The sequence below is a fragment of the Bos javanicus genome, chromosome 15 (genome assembly GCF_032452875.1).
Source record: "Bos javanicus breed banteng chromosome 15, ARS-OSU_banteng_1.0, whole genome shotgun sequence".
Classification (NCBI taxonomy): Eukaryota; Metazoa; Chordata; class Mammalia; order Artiodactyla; family Bovidae; genus Bos; species Bos javanicus.
The window spans coordinates 62,505,544-62,522,897 of NC_083882.1; the positions used below are offsets into that span (position 1 = coordinate 62,505,544).

Below are 17,354 nucleotides of genomic sequence, written 5' to 3' on the forward strand. Positions count from 1 at the left end.
GTCCTGAATATTCATTGGAAGGAATGAGGCTGAAGCTGAAACTCCAATACTTTGGTCATCTGATGCAAGGAACTGACTCATTAGAAAAGATCCTAATGCTGGGAAAGATTGAAGGCGAGAGGAGAAGGGGACGACAGAGGATGAGATGTTTGGATGGCATCACTGACTCAATGGACACGAGTGTGAGTACACTCCAGGAGTTGGTGATGGACAGGGAGGCCTGGCGTGCTGTAGTCCATTGGGTCGCAAAGAGTCCGACATGACTGAGCAACTGAACTGAACTGATGATAATGTTGTACCAAGATTATATGTTAACTTTAGGAATGCATTGATGCACCTCTTCCTGGATTGTAGTTAAAGCTGAAAAACAATTTTTCACTTTAGAAATCTAAAGGCTGAAGTAAATAGAGTGGAAAACAAGCGGATATGTAGTAAATAAATCCACAGAATTTCAATATTTGTGTACTTCAAAGTTTTTAGAGCAGCAAAACTGTCTAAGAAGTTCCTATTTGTTATTAGAGTGCTTTGTCACTTTCTGTTTTGGTCTTCTTGAGTACTTACTACAGGACAATATTAACATATATTGTTCACTGTGATCATTTTAACTGATATGTTGTTATCTATGTGTTAATCTTATCTCCTCCAAATGAGAACAGTTTTTTTTTACTTTGCCCTAAAATGACAAGTTTAGGTCCAAGCAGATAGTAAACCCTGGCTACTTACTGAATGATTGGCATCACAGAATTATACTGGTGAGACTCTAAATGAAAGCACCTAAAGCCTGATCAAGCTTTCCAGTTGATATATGGTTAAACTGCAACGTTTTTTTTTTTCTCAACATTTTTCTTTAAAAAACAAAAATCTACCCAAATGAAAAACTGGAGTCACTATGCAGCAATATAATCTCAAAGAGAATCAGCCAAAAAGTTTTTACAGGTCACTGAGATTTAAAACAATTCAATGGCAAGTTTCCATGAAGTTTTGATGAATTTTATTAGCATCATAGATCACTGTCAAAACCACCAATTAGTATTAGAGCAAGCATAACTTGGGACTCTTTTAGTTTACACATTTGTCAATCATGAACGTCTTCAAAGATTACTTACTCCAACCCCCTACTCCACGCCCAGCTCAAAACTGTGAAAACAAAATTTAAATCCAAGGATTCATGGCTTTTTCCCAAAATCTAGGTTACATGTAAAATTCATATTCTAATAAACTCTGGATTCAGAGTTCACAGATCACTTGAAAAAGAAAGCACATACACATCTAATTCTTACCAGTTTTTCGGGTTAAAAAAAAAAAAAACTAAACTATTATGTTATTTGCAGCTGCCTTAACAGCAAACGACAATTAAATGTGTGAACAAGGTTGTCAGAATAACACTTATCATTCACACCACTTATGGAAAGGCGCTCTAAGACTTTCAGAAGCACTAATTAAAATTAACGAAAGCAACTTACGGGGACGTGTCAAGAAAAGTACAGTTTGTCATCTGTTGTTTGAAACAGAGGGAAACCAAAAAACCTCAAAGCTCAAGAGTTTTTACTCTAATGTCTAAATCCAACCCAGCTGCCACCGGCACTGAGGAACCGAGCCCAGGGGCTCAACAACCTACTCATTAAGGTAAGAGTTTCAATCCCTTCCATGTTACCCAACTACTTAGAAAAAGACCGGAAGAGGATGCCGGAGGGAATTTTCTTTCAGAAATCAGAAAAGGCCTGGGGTGGGGGGCGGTATACTGTTTACTACAGAGAGGAGGAAAGTGCAGGAGGAAAGTTGCTTGATATACCCCATCACCAGCCTTTTTTTTTTTTTTAACTCAACTTGAATGAAGACACTCAAAACGAGAAGAACGTTAATGATATTACCCACCTCAAGCCCCAAAGAACCCAGGAAGACTCTCATCCAGGACTCAGGTGGCTCTTTCTCACCTGGGCCTTGCAGAAGTCGGCCGTCCTGACGTAAATGCACTTTTCAGCAATACGCCTTCCAATTGGTTGACTCTAGAGGGAGCCCTCAGTCCTATTGGCTTCAAGAGTCAAGGAGGCGGGAGTTTGGGGCTGACTGTGACAGGCCCGCGGCTTAAGCTCCCAGAGTTCTCATTGGGTCAACGCGAGAAGCCCCAAGATGGCGGCAGCAGGCACCTGCGGCACCGGCACCCGGAGTACTGGGTCTATGGTGGCGGCGGCCAGCACGAACAACGTCACTAGCTTCCAGCGGAGGGGTCCCAGAGCCAGCGGTGCCGACAGCGGCTGCTCTCGACTGGTGTCCATCGCGGGGACACGGCCGTCGGTGCGGAATGGACAGCTGCTGGTATCAACCGGGCTGCCAGCCCTGGACCAGCTCCTAGGTCGGTTCAGAACGGAGATCTGGGCTCAGCAGAGGGAAAAGAGGGAGGGGACCTGCCGGGGTAGACACCCTGACCCCACATGTCTCTCACCTCTCAGCATTCGGACTTGGAGAGGATGGCCCAGTCTGATGGAGGGGAGGAAGGGTTGCATGGAGACTTTAAATGCTGTTAATCAGATCTGGTTTTGTGCTCCCACTTTCTACTTTGGTGCCCACCAGCCTTTTTCTCGTTTATGACAGGAAACCTACATGCTTTTTACCCTTTCGTGCATTCCTAGTCAAGGGGAATCAGAGACGATTTGGCATTCATCTAGAATCCCGTCCCGGTCTTTGAATGTACCCCTTATGTGAATCCCAGATAGTCCATGGTTTGGGCTAACCTACAGAAGTTTGTATCACTTGAGACTGATGGGAATCAATAGAAAATGCTGAAAAAAGTAACTTCCCCTCTTTCGCCTCCTGACTGCTTATCTCCTGGTTCTCAATCTTTAAACTAATCATACTGACTTTAAAAGAATGTATGTTAAAAGCTTAGATGGATCCAAGTAATGAAAGCCTGTCTTTGACCTTAACAGATGTACCCAGTATCTGCGTTAAATATATGTATGTTTGTTTTTGTTATTTTTTCTCTATATATTTTGCTTCCCAGAGTTACATCTCAAACGATGTTTAAAATTATTTTACATTTTAACGAGAAAAAGAAGTCCAGATTTTAGGCTTTCCAAAATCTCTGGAATTTTTCTTGAGAAGGCTTGCTAAAGAATATGCTTGATTAATAACCATTATGTTGAAAAGACTGAACAGATTAAATAGGTAGGACAAAGCTGCTGTGATAATAAAGCTTGTAAAGTAGTTAATTCCTATCAGAATGCTACTTTACTAAAATTGGTCCATGTTTGTATTTCATGATTTTATTATTATAGGGTGAGATGTGTCAGTTAAGCCTTGTACACTTTCATAAAATATTACAGATGCCATTGTTCTTGTACTTCCCTTGTCATTTTCACTCTAATTTTTTTCCCCACAGGTAGACTTTTGAGATAGGTTTAGCAATAGAAAGGCTATTGAGAAAGAGTATGGCTTCTTACCTCTGTTACTTTATGACCATAACTGGATCCTGGTTATTTCTACATAAATTTAAATAATAAATTTGAATGATTTCCCTTAATTGTTTCAACTCTGTTGCCTTGCATTGTACTGTAAACAGAAATGATTGAAAATATCTAGTTAGCAAATATTTATCTCACTTTTTTTCCCTTGTGAGTTTAATTTGGTGTCATCTTGTATTTAAATGTAAAACTTGGAGGCTGTTCCTAGTCCTTTATATATATATATATATATTTTTTTTTTTTTTTTGGTAACTTAATGGAAATATGTAACTTCATTCACTGATCCTGAAACTCTCCAAACAAAAAGGTCACATATTCTAACATTACATCTTCAGTTCCTCATTAGAATAACAAAATGTAACTAGCACAGTACCTGGTGCTTATAGATTCTAAATAAGTTCTTGGTTTAAAGAAAAATAATGTGTAGGAAAAAGCGTGCACAGATTATGAAACATGTAGGATGGAATTATGTATTTGAGCTCTAAAATCAGACTCGGCAATTAACTGACATGAATAGAGTCACAAAACTAGTGACAGTCTGGCTGATCTTCAGGCTCCACATTTAATGCTCTGCACTATGCTGCAATTGCTTCCAATTTTTGAGAACTCTTTTCAGGTGTTTTTAACCATTTATTGACTCTAAGCCTAAAGATTTAACTGTGTAGCCTCTTAAAGCACCCACCAGAAAGGTGACCCAAAGCACCTTCCTTGTGTGTTTTTTACAGTGATATAAACTTGAACTGTAATTTTAAATTTCTTCAGATTTGCTTGAAGTTGGGGAATCTATTTATTTGACTCTAACCAGCTTATGCTAAAAATTAGTGTTCATTAAAATGATTGAAGTAAGTATCAGTTTGGGGATATTTTGAAATATATTTTGCACATATACAGTTAATTCTCAATTGCACAGAAGTTGAAGACATTCTTATAATAGGAGTTACTACATTTGGAATAATAAAATGTCCAGAAATATTTTAGTTGTTAACTTCCTAATGGCATTTTTATATTTTGATTTTCTATTTTCTGTGGCCCTTTGGAGCAAACCCTATACATGTGTTAATCATTAAACCATTGTTTGAAAGTGAAACATTTGGCTGCTAATGTGTATACATAAAAGTAAAAGCAATTCAGATTATACTGTGGTTCTGAAATGTTATCTGACTCAAGATTGTGACAAGTCTAATATAATCTTAGAGTGATAAAATGTAATGATAATAGGATGCTGTGACATCAGAATGATGAAATTATACTGTGACATTGTTGTTGCCTAAATATATTCTGTAGTTACTGCTTAACAAGTAAATATTGCATTGTTGCTGACATACACTGCAGTGATATTTTACTACTGCCATTGTGACATTATTGTAATTTTAAGAGTAGATGCAAAATATATTTGAAAGGCGTAAAATAGACGAATTGAATGTTAGTTATTTGACGATATACTAATATTTCCATTGCTTACTCCAAAGTGTTTTATAAATTTGAGACGTTTCTATTACTGCGTCTTAACTTTCATGATCTAATTGTATTAAATACTTTTATTCTTTATTTTATTGTTGGATATCGATTTATATTTCCCAAGTTGACTAATTTACATTCTGGGATTTCCTAACTCAGTTTCTCAACTGTCCCTTTCCAGAACATTTATGTTGTTATTTGAGGACACTGTGTGTAAATACTTCATTTTTCTTCTTCCAAGAATTTCCAAGGAGGTTATATAGTAGATAAAAGATTCTGGCAGAATTTCTCTTTTCCTTAAATATAAAATAGTTGATTTTAGGACCATATTGACTAACATAGAGAAATTATCTCCCAGGCTCATCCTTCAAAAAGATATTTGAAGGACAGATGACTTCTCGGTTTTAACTGGATTAAACTCTGTGGTGTTCAGAATTTATTAAATTTTGACAGACGAGTGAGTGGAAATAGGAATTGGGGTAAATAATAATCCAGGAAGACTGCCCTGAAGAAGCTTGAGGGTAGCTACCATTTTCAACATTGCCTTGAAAAAGTAAATACTGGTGGGCATAGTCCTTTCCTCCTCTAGATTTTAATCTGGCTTCCCTGATAACTCAGCGGGTAAAGTATCCACCCGTAATGCCGGAGACACAGGAGAAGCGTGTTCGATCCCTGGATTGGGAAGATCCTCTGGAGAAGGAAATGGCAACCCACACCAATATTCTTGCCAGGAGAATCCCATGGACAGAAGAGTCTATTGGGCTACAGGCTATGGAGTCTCAAAGAGTTGAATACCACTAAGCACACACACATCTTAATCTGGAGTATGGGATGATATACATTAAGCTTGGGCTGTTTATTTAGTATAATCCCGGTTGTGATATTTTAACAATTGATAACTGTACATTTAAAGCAAATGCCATTCATTCCTTTGCAAAATTGTTTCATAAAATTTAATCAGCAGAGCCATTCTCATTGTTGATGGCTTTTCTGTTTTGATTCCCATGTTTGCCAAGCCAATAACTGATAACCAAGAGTTGTTAGGATGTTTCTTACCTATAAAAAGTAGACTTGTTAATCATATAACTGCAACTTAATTTGAAGTGTGGCATTAATTAGGTAGTTAAGGATATTGCTATGAATGAAGGATATGGCTGTTACATTGCATTTTCCCTTCAGTGGCTTTAAGATGCCTGTTTTGCTTCTATAATTTTAAGCAAAACTACTGATTTATAGAGAGCATTGAAAAGAACTAGGATGAAAGACTTCTCTTTCCTAATTTTTATTTCTCTTCCCTTTTACTTAAACTTTTAACTTTGAAAAAGGAGTTGCCCTTATTGTAAAACAAGATATCACTTATGGACCTTCATATTCTAATATATTAATTTGACCTTGTTTACCCTAAATGTATAGCTTAATTAGAGATTTGTTTTGGGAACTGTGTAGGGATTGAATTTTCTCCCTTTAAATTAATATATCATTGTCTAACTATTCACGTGATTTTTTTAAAAAAATCTTTCCTTCATATTTAAAAAAGTTAAAAAATAGATATTGACACTTAAAATCTTAAATCTTCTAGTGTTTCTTAAGCTTTTATATTTTTTCTAGTTTTAAGACAAAATACTGTCACTTTTTTAAAATATAAAAGCTTGATGAATTTTATACTTTAAGACATCACTTGAAAAGTATTTTCAAGCTTTCAGACTTGTGTAAACTTACGAGTTGATAAAATATTCTCCCATATTTTTTTAGTAAGCTGGGGATGAGCTTAAATATACTTCTTAAAGTGGTCTAGAGGTAAAACCAAAAATTTACTTTTTTAGTGACCTAGAATATTGGCGGTTTATCTGATATGATTAAAGGGAAGACGAGGCATTGAACAAGACCATTTTTGACTTCTTTGTGTGTGTGTCCACCTGCGCAGTGTATCATACAAAAAGCATTTATTTCTCTGAGTATTCCACTTGGAGGCCTTATATGAATTCCTAAGACAAGTTCTTACTTATGCTGTTACTTACCTGTCAGACATTTTAATGTACTATTGGGAAATGATATTTCTGTTTTAATTAGGAACTATTAGTGTGAAATCTGTGCTGCTCTTGAAATTGCTAATGAATTGCTGAATTTAAAAACGTATTGAAAGCTAACTTTTGTTGAATATATCATGTCAAGCATCTTGTGTTTAGCCGGTTAAGCTTTTCAATTTTGAGTAGGGAGAATGACTGCTAACTTATTAAAATTTCCTCTAGTTTAAAATATAGCTAGAATCTCAGTATATTAAGTGAGATATTTCACAATACCTTATACAGAGTATTTGGGGAAATGTGGTCTTACACACAGTAAAATGAAGTTTGGAAGAATATAGGAACTTTACAGCTATATGCTGGTGTGTATGGTCATGTCAAAATCACTTTACCTCATATACATAGAATAAAAGCTTGATTTATAAATGATAAGGTGGCTTCTTCTTATTTCCCATGACTAACCTTCCAAATGACCAGCTTTACTAGGGCCAATTCAAATTTGAGTCTAGTGAATTTATATAATATAGCCCGTTAGAAAAAAAGTAAGTTGCCTTTTTGTAAGAGAAGCCCAATAGAATATTAATTTGGCTGATAAAAATTATTAAAATGTCCTCATATTATCTTGTTTTAAGTAATGTTTACATTTTCCAAACATAAAAATTTTCCATATATAATTTTAGTATATGTGATATTTAAAACTTTTGTTTCCTGAATTACCAGAAACAGTGGATTGTTCAACTCAAGCGGAAAACTACCTTCATAGTATAGTCTGATTTGCTGTTTACTGTTAATATAGTAATACAATTAATACTGATAATACATTTATCAAATAAGCTATTTCCTGTATCATGTATTGATTGTTTCTAATCAGAAAATAATTGCCAGAATGGTGAGAGTAGCTCTTACTGTACTTCTTTGGGCAAGACACCTGAGCAAGATATCATATCATTCAATTGGAGAAGTATTTCTTGATCAGTTCTCGTTATTTCACTGTGAATATCATTCACAAAAAACATCTACTTCTCTAAATATTCCACTTGGAGGCCTTATATAAATTCCTAATTTGAGAAGACATGACTATAGACCCAAAGAAGTTTAGATAACAAATCTAAATCCTTCCTATAAAGATTAAGTTATGGAAAAAAAACAGCTAATTTTTTTTATAGTAGACTAGACTAGAAACTTGGAATATTGTTATGTGCCTGTATTATTTCATCTCAAATACACAAAATGATAATTGCTAGCTAAATATTCTTACATGTGAGGAAAAATAGTGAAGAGTTGGGAAGTATGATTTAAAATATTTAAAATGGATTAAAAAATTAATATTGGTCTATATGTAGCACAAACTGTAAAACTAAATATTTACTCTTCTCCCAAAGAGAACCTTTTTGCTCTCATCTTTTATGGTTGTTATCATCACATATATTTCAGTTTATGTTAAACTTTTAGTTTAACCAACATTTGGAGTTATCCTGTATAGTCTGGTATGGCTTTAAATGCTAAAATGAAGGAATTATCTCATTATCTCAATGTGAAGTTAAAATACATACTTAATTCTATAACATGACCATTTAAAATATGTAAATGTATTTGTTCCTTTTAAAAATTGTTTTCTAACAATTTTGAATGCTCTGTTTGTAGTCATAAAGTCCTCAAATGTTGGATTGTATTAAGTGTGCAGGCAGCTTAACAAATTTCAGATTCTTTGAAACATAGCAGTTATTTATGCTTATTTGCAAGGCAAAAAATAAACAGTCATGAATTGTTCATACTAAGTTTTTCTATGTATTGTTTGTCACTATAAAACTTTTAGGGAAAAGATTCTTTATTATATTTTAAATGTTTCGCAATTTTGTAAACAAAAAACGCTAGTAATATTGTCTTCAGTTGTCCAACAATTTTTAGTTTCTTTTTAAATTAATTATACTTTAAATTCATTTGATTCTTTGTGTATACATTTTTAAATTTTTAAGTGAACTTGTTAGCATTTGCACAAATGGTTTTACAAACAAAGTATCAGTTGTCAAGTGGTTGAATGTCTATCTTTCTGATGTTCTAGTTTCTTAAAACTTGATTTTAAATTGATTTTTAATAAAGCTCTATTTCAGTTATATATTTATTATCATATTACCCTAATTCAAATATAATAGCATTTCTAAATATATTTAGAGTGTGTTCAGATTTTGTGTGTGTTAATAATAATCGGAAAAGAATTCGTTTTAACTGTCAGGTTTTTTTCTCCAAGGTTTGTTAAATTTGAGAATAAAAATTAAAATGGAATTTCTGTTGTAATAACCTTTCTTTCTGTGTTGTACTTTTGTTGTAGTTAAGTTCCTGTGCACGTTTGGGTCTCAGCTATTGAGCTAATTTATTAAGAAGTGCTAAATATAACATTAAAGGAATGCTTAGCCGGCTGTGTTGAATGCTGCATGGTCCTATCACAGGAGAAAGGAGGATAGTACAGTATATTATGAAAGTAATTGTAATGTGTAGTGTATAATTACATATAGTATGTAATTATTTCATAATAGCACCTTAAGCCAAGTATTGCAAAGGTAATTAAAATGTTGTTCTCAACTACAGTTTTGAAGTTACTGAAGTACCTGTCCTTGATAATGCCTAACTTTTATGCTAAAGATAATATGAAAAGGTAGATTAATTTGTTCTTCATTTTGTTTCATTTCCAGGTGGAGGTTTGGCCGTTGGAACAGTTCTTCTAATTGGTTAGTATAGCATACATACTTTGCTCTTCCCAATCATAGTTTTATGTTGTGCGTAATGATTTTATGGGTTTGTCTGTTCTGAGATTAATTCTATAACACTCTTCAAGAGTTAAGGTAAATTAAAGAGGAATTGCCTTATGTTTAATTTACTGATTTAGAAAAATACATGTGAAAATATAGCTCTTGTAATTAAAAAGTGTTCACAGTGCCTTGTCTTCCATTTGTTTTAAAAAGATGAAAATAATGCCAATAGATTTTTTGGGAGAATCTCAGTATTTAGAGTGGGATTGTTACAGTGATTTATTTGATAATTGGATGTACACATAAGCCCATTGTATATATCACAGATTTTTACCTTGTCTTCTTATTCAGAGAAAAATGACAAGGATAAATCACATTTTTGTTCATCTTTAAACCTTCCATACGTCTTACTTAAAAATACATACATAACCCAATTTACCTTTCTTTTACGTTTAGATCACAGAATGTCGGAATTGAAATAAATCTTGACAGTTAGGTTATCCAGGTTCCCACCTGGCCATGAAACACTTTTCAGATACCAAACACCATTTAAGTACAGATGATCTAGTTTAACAGCCTTCCCTGGTGGTTCAGACAGTAAAGAATCTGCCTGCAATGTGGCAGACTCAGGTTGGATACCTGGGTCGGGAAGATTCCCTGGAGAAGGAAATGGCAACCCACTCCAGTGTTCTTGTCTGGAAAATCCCAAGGATGGAAGAGCCTGGCTACAGACCATGGCATCTCAAACGAGCTGTACACAACTGAACGACTTCACTTTGACTTTATCTACTTTAAAGGGCTCACTACTTCACCAGGCAAACCTTTGTTATTTGAAAATGTATGATTCACTAGAAAGTTCTTTATCTTAATGTTTAATTTGTATGCCTGTGATGAGTTTGTTGTTCCTAGTTTTTTGTCCTCTAATACTCTTTCACCTGACACTTAAAATATTTTATTTTTTTTTTTTTTTTTTGTTTTTTAAAATATTTTAAAATAACAATTTAATCACCTCAAATCTTCTCCAGACTAAATAGACATAGTTTCTTACAATGGATTTTATGCATTGTGGTTGTCACACTGCTCATTCTCCTGGTTATTCTCTTGTCACACCTTCTGCTCTAGCATTCTTTTTGTGCACAGAACTGAATATATGCCAGATTTAGTATACATGCATGTGTGTTCAGTCATGTCCAACTCTTTGTGACCTGCATTGACTGTAGCCCACCGGGCTAGGCTGTCCATGGGATTATTCTAGCAAGAATACTGGGGTGGGTTCCTGTTTCCTCCAGGGTATCTTCACTACCCAGGGATCAAGCCCACATCTGCTGTGACTTCTGCATGGGAAGGCAGATTCTTTACCACTGAGCCACCTGGGAAGGCTGAATTTAGTATGACCTATGCTTAATTCTAGAAGTGGTGGAAACTCAAATATTTCTACCTAAGTAATATACATGGAGGCATTCAGCACCTTGCTCTTTCTACTAAATATATGTTAGGAAAAAAAAAAAAACAAACGTGGTCCACTGGAGAATGAAATGGCAAACCACTTCAGTATTCTTGCCTTGGGAACCCCATGATCAGTATGAAAAGGCAAATAGATACGACACTGAAAGATGAACTCCCCAGGTCGGTAGGGGCTCCATATGCTACTGGAGAAGAGTAGAGAAGTAACTCCAGAAAGAATGAAGAGGTGGAGCCAAAGTGGAAAAAACACACTGTTCTGGAGTGACTGGTGATGGAAGTAAAGTCCAATGCTGTAAAGAACAATATTGCATAGGAACCTGGAATGTTAGGTCCATGAATCACGGTAAATTATGAGTGGTCAAACAGAAGATGGCAAGAGTGAACATCAGCGTTTTAGAATTCAATGAACTAATTGGACTGGAATGGGTGAATTTAATTTAGATAAAGGTTTTATCTACTACTGTGGGCAAGAATCCCTTAGAAGAAATGGAGTAGCCCTCATAGTCAACAAGAGAGAGTGCAGTGTCAAAAATGACAGAATAATCTCAGTCCTTTTCCTAGGCAAATCATTCAGTATCATAGTAATCCAGGACTATGAACAACCACTAATGTTGAAGAAGCTGAAGTTGACGGTTCTATGAGGACCTACAAGACCTTCTAGAGCTAACACCAAAAATAGATATCCTTTTCATCATAGGAGACTGGAATCCAAACATAGGAAGTCAGGATATACCTGGAGTAACAGGCATATTTGTCCTTAGAGTAGAAAATGAAGCAGGACAAAGGCTAACAGAGTTTAGCCAAGAGAACACACTGGTCATAGCAAACACCCTCTTCCACCAACACAAGAGATGACATCATGATGACACATGAACATGACCAATGGTCAGTACCAAAATCAGATTGATTGTATTCTTTGCAGCTAAAGATGGAGAAGCTCTATACACTCAGTAAAAACAAGACTGTGAGCTGACTGTGGCTCATATCTTCAACGCCTTATTGTAAAATTCAGACTGAAATTAAAGAAAGTAGGGAAAACCGTTAGACCATTCAGACATGACCTAAATCAAATCCCTTATGATAATACAGTGGAAGTGACAAATAGATTCAAGGGATTAGTTTGATAGAGTGCCTGAAGAACTACACATGGAGTTTCGTGACATTGTACAGGAGGCAGTGATCAAGACCATCCCCAAGAAAAAGAAATCCAAAAATGCAAAATGGTTGTCTGAGAAGGCCTTACCAATAGCTGAAAAAAGAAGAGAACTGAAAGGAAAAGGAGAAAAGGAAAGATATACCCATTTGAATGCAGAGTTCCAAAGAATAGCAAGGAGAGATGAGAAAGCCTTTCTCAGTGATCAATGTAAAGACATAGAGGAAAACAATAGAATGGGAAAGACTAGAGATCTCTTGAAGAAAGTTACAGATACCAAGGGAACATCTCATGCAAAGATGGGCACAATAAAGGACAGAAATGGTATGGACCTAACAGAAGCAGAAGATATTAAGAAAAGGTGGCAAGGATACACAGAAGTATACAAAAAAGCTCTTGATAACCCAGATAATCACGATGGTATGACAGACATCCTGGAGTGTGAAGTCAAGTGGGCCTTAGGAAGCATCACTACAAACAAAGCTAGTGGAGATGATGGAATTCCAGCTGAGCTATTTCAGATCCTGAAAGATGATGCTGTGAATGTGCAGCATTCAATATGCCAGTAAATTTGGAAAACTCAGCAGTGGCCACAGGACTGGAAAATGTCAGTCTACATTCCTATCTCAAAGGCAATGCCAAAGAATGCTCAAACTACCACTCAATTGCACTCATCTCACATGCTAGCAAAGTAATGCTCAAAATTCTCCAAGCCAAGCTTCAACAGTATGTGAACAGAGAACTTCGGCATGTTCAAGCTGGATTTAGAAAAGGCAGAGGGACCAGAGATCAAATTTCCAACATCTGTTGGAGCATGAAAAAAGCATGAGAGTTCCAGAGAAACATCTACTTTTGCTTTACGGACTATGCCAAAGCCTTTGACTGTGTGGATCACAACAAACTGGAAAATTCTTAAAGAGATGGAAATACTAGACCACCTTACCTGACTCCTAAGATATTTGTATGCAGGTCAAGAAGCAACAGTTAGAACCAGACAGGGAACAACAGACTGGTTCCAAATCGGGAAAGGAGTATGTCAAGGCTATATAATGTCACCCTGCTATTTAACTTATATGTAGAGTACATCATGTGAAATGCCAGGCTGAATGAACCACAAGCTGGAATCAAGATTGCCGGGAGAAATATCAATAACCTCAAATATGCAGATGACACCACCCTTATAGCAAAAAGCAAAGAGGAACTGAAGAGCCTCTTGATGAAAGTGAAAGAAGAGAGTGAAAAAGCTGGCTTAAAACTCAACATTCAGAAAAACAAAGATCATGACATCCAATCCCATCACTTCATGGCAAAGAGATGGGGAAACAATGGAAACAGTGACAGACTTTATTTTCTTGGGCTCCAAAATCACCACAGATCGTGACTGCAGCCATGAAATTAAAAGGTGCCTGCTCCTTGGAAGAAAAGCTATGACCAACCTTGACAGCATATTAAAAGCAGAGACATTACTTTGCCAACAAAGGTCTGTCTAGTCAAAGCTGTGGTTTTTCCAGTAGTCATGTACAGATGTGAGAGTTGGACTATAAAGAAAGCTGAGCACCGAAGAATTGATGCTTTTGAACTGTGTTGTTGGAGAAGACTCTTGAGAGTCCCTTGGACTGCAAGGAGATCCAACCAGTCCATCCTAAAGGAGATCAGTTCTGGGTGTTCATTGGAAGGACTGATGTTGAAGCTGAAACTCCAGTACTTTGGCCACCTGATGTGAAGAACTGTCTCACTGAAAAGACCCTGATGCTGGCAAGGATTGAAGGCAGGAGGAGAAGGGGATGAGATGGTTGTGTGGCATCACTGACTCAAAGGACATGAATTTGAGTAAACTCCGGGAGTTGGTGATGGACAGGCAAGCCTGGTGTGATGCAGTCCATGGGGTTGCAAAGAGTTGTATGTGACCAAGCAGCTGGACTGAACTGATATTTTAGAAATCAGTCCATGTGCATTCTTATAAGTATCCGTCATTCTTCTTGACAACTGAATAGGAATTCATTGTATGGATGTGCCATAATTTTGTTAAATTTTTCTCTACTGATAAGGTTAACTCATTATCTTCTGTTACGAACAATCCTATTGTACAAATGTTATATATGTAAGGTTTGCATGTATGTATAAGTATCTATAGAATAAGTTCTAAAATATAGGCTTGCTTAAGAGAAACATGTGAAATTGTATTAGTTACTAGATTGCTCTCCCAAGAGGTTATACTACCTGATACTTGAGTCAGCTGTTATAACTAGGTTACCTTCACCCTTAACAATGTTGTACATTATCAAGGATTTTAATCTCTATCAGTCCAGATAAGTGAAAAGTGGAGAATTGCATTTCTTGATTTGAACCGGAAATTTTCTCTTTAATGTACAAAAATATAGTGAGTTATTGTAGTGGTTTAAAAAATATGCAAGTGAATTTTTATCCTTTTCTCCAGGGAAAACATGTGTGAATGATACTAAAATCCAGTGATGATTGATAATCATTCAAACAGTTTCCATTGAACACCCACTTGCATGCTACATTCTGGGGTTAGAAATATAAATGAGTTATTCTCTTTCCCTAAGGAAGAGATATAAGTAAAGCAAATAATTATAAGTTAATACGATATGTTTCCTGTTAATATATTTTATGGTTGGTTGTAATTGTACAAGGAATTCCTGTTGATTTTTGTATATCAATCTTACAACCAGCACCTTTTGAATTATTTATAGATTCACTTGAATGTTAAGTAGGCAGTCATCTTCTGCAGTGAAAGTGCTGCACTCGATATGCCAGCAAATTTGAAAAGCAAGAGAGTTCCAGAAAAACATATATTTCTGCTTTATTGACTATGCCAAAGCCTTTGACTGTGTGGATCACAATAAACTGTGGAAAATTCTGAAAGAGATAGGAATACCAGACCACCTGACTTGCCTCTTGAGAAACCTATATGTAGGTCAGGAAGCAACAGTTAGAACTGGACATGGAACAACAGACTGGTTCCAAATAGGCAAAGGAGTACGTCAAGGCTGTATACTGTCACCCTGCTTATTTAACTTATATGCAGAGTATATCATGAGAAACGCTGGACTGGAAGAAGCACAAGCTGGAATCAAGATGGCCGGGAGAAATATCAATCACCTCAGATACGCAGATGACACCACCCTTATGGCAGAAAGTGAAGAGGAACTAAAGAGCCTCTTGATGAAGGTGAAAGAGGAGAGTGAAAAAGTTGGCTTAAAGCTCAACATTCAGAAAACTAAGATCATGGCATCTGGTCCCACCACTTCATTGGAAATAGATGGGGAAATGGTGGAAACAGTGTCAGACTTTATTTTTGGGGGCTCCAAATAACTGCAGATGGTGACTGCAGCCATGAAATTAAAAGACGCTTACTCCTTGGAAGGAAAGTTATGACCAACCTAGATAGCATATTGAAAAGCAGAGACATTGCTTTGCCAAAAAAGGTTCGTCTAGTCAAGGCTATGGTTTTTCCAGTGGTCATGTATGGATGTGAGAGTTGGACAGTGAAGAAAGCTGAGCACCGAAGAATCGATGCTTTTGAACTGTGGTGTTTGGAGAAGACTCTTGAGAGTCCCTTGGACTGCACGGAGATCCAACCAGTCCATTCTAAAGGAGATCAGTCCTGGGATTTCTTTGGAAGGAATGATGCTAAAGCTGAAAGTCCAGTACTTTGGCCACCTCATGTGAAGAGTTGACTCATTGGAAAAGACTCTGATGCTAGGAGGGATTGGGGGCAGGAGGAGAAGGGGACGACAGAGGATGAGATGGCTGGATGGCATCACCGACTCGATGGACATGAGTTTGAGTGAACTCCTGGAGTTGGTGATGGACAGGGAGGCCTGGCGTGCTGTGATTCATGGGGTCGCAAAGAGTTGGACACGACTGAGCGACTGAACTGAACATCTTCTGCAAACATTGGAGATGTTATTTTGTAACAGATTCTGGTGTTTGAAGAGTGAGTGCATCCATAACAAACAAAATGAATATATGGTAGTGGCTTTCAAACCAGGCAGTAGGCAAAGGCTACAAGGATTTCGAGGAGTATATTAGAGACTTGAGTCACTATAAACAGATTGTTAGTAGAAATCTGTAGTTTGAGGACATTGCCAATGAGAATGAAAAGGAAGAAGATGCATGTTACTGAAAGCTGGAGAAAGGGGATACTGGTTGTACAGTGGCAGAAAGCTTAGTGGTGACATTGGCAGTTACTTGAAAACAACACATGGCTAATGAAGCTGGTGATCTAACTGAGATTTTTTTTTTTTTAATAATAAGTAATAATGGAAAACTCAGAATAACTAAAGTACAGTGACAGATTTTTTTTAAAAGTCTATCTATGATGAAGAATCAGTTCACCGAGTATTATACTAGGTATTCAATAACTATTTATTGAATTAATAATTGAACAAAACAGTACAGCAAGTATAAAGCAAAGGCCCCCTTTGTAGAGTCTAGTCTTTCCATAAAGCTAATATTCTGAATCATCTCATTATTGTTTTTGCACTACTATCATTTTCTCAGTGTATAAGATTTTTAAAGATATCTATAATTTAAGTAGGAGAAGGCAATGGCACCCCACTCCAGTACTCTTGCCTGGAAAATCCCGTGGACGGAGGAGCCTGGTAGGCTGCAGTCCATGGGTCGCTAGGAGTCGGACACGACTGAGCGACTTCACTTTCACTTTTCACTTTCATGCACTGGAGAAGGAAATGGCAACCCACTCCAGTGTTCTTGCCTGGAGAATCCCAGGGACAGGGGAGCCTGGTGGGCTGCCATCTCTGGGGTCGCACAGAGTCGGACACGACTGAAGTGACTTAGCAGCAGCAGTAGCATAATTTAAGTAAACTTAGATTCATGTTGATATTTGCTGGAAACCAGTGCAATACTGGTCGATGTTTGGTAGAAACTAATGCAATTTCCCTTCAATTAAAAATAAATTTAAAAAAAATTTTTAAGTAAACTTAGTTTTATTATGTTACCTTGTTTTGTTTCTCAGAAATCTTAAAATTTGAAAGCATTTTTACATTTCTTTGAAAGATTA

The 17,354-nt window shown here is 36.4% G+C and overlaps 2 protein-coding genes across 16 annotated transcripts in view; one reads left to right on the forward strand and one right to left on the reverse strand.

Annotated features, from left to right (window-relative positions):
* IMMP1L (inner mitochondrial membrane peptidase subunit 1) overlaps positions 1 to 1,997 on the reverse strand; it is a 76,551-nt gene extending 74,554 nt beyond the window's left edge. For 4 of the 13 annotated variants that reach the window (XM_061381030.1, XM_061381035.1, XM_061381028.1 and 1 more), the window contains exon 1: positions 1,876 to 1,975. Coding sequence is in view for 3 of the 13 variants with exons in the window: in XM_061381038.1 (XP_061237022.1) it covers positions 1,876 to 1,908 (33 nt within the window). In the remaining 10 variants the exon portion in view is untranslated. Of the gene's footprint in view, positions 1 to 1,875 lie in introns of all 13 variants that reach the window. The other 9 variants (XM_061381027.1, XM_061381026.1, XM_061381038.1 and 6 more) reach the window with 8 other exon arrangements.
* Positions 1,998 to 2,130: 133 nt separating this feature from the next.
* ELP4 (elongator acetyltransferase complex subunit 4) overlaps positions 2,131 to 17,354 on the forward strand; it is a 257,046-nt gene continuing 241,822 nt past the window's right edge. For all 3 annotated transcript variants that reach the window (XM_061381018.1, XM_061381019.1, XM_061381017.1), the window contains exons 1-2: positions 2,131 to 2,353; positions 9,634 to 9,669. In XM_061381018.1, coding sequence (XP_061237002.1) covers positions 2,131 to 2,353; positions 9,634 to 9,669 — 259 coding nt within the window. The remainder of the gene's footprint in view (positions 2,354 to 9,633; positions 9,670 to 17,354) is intronic.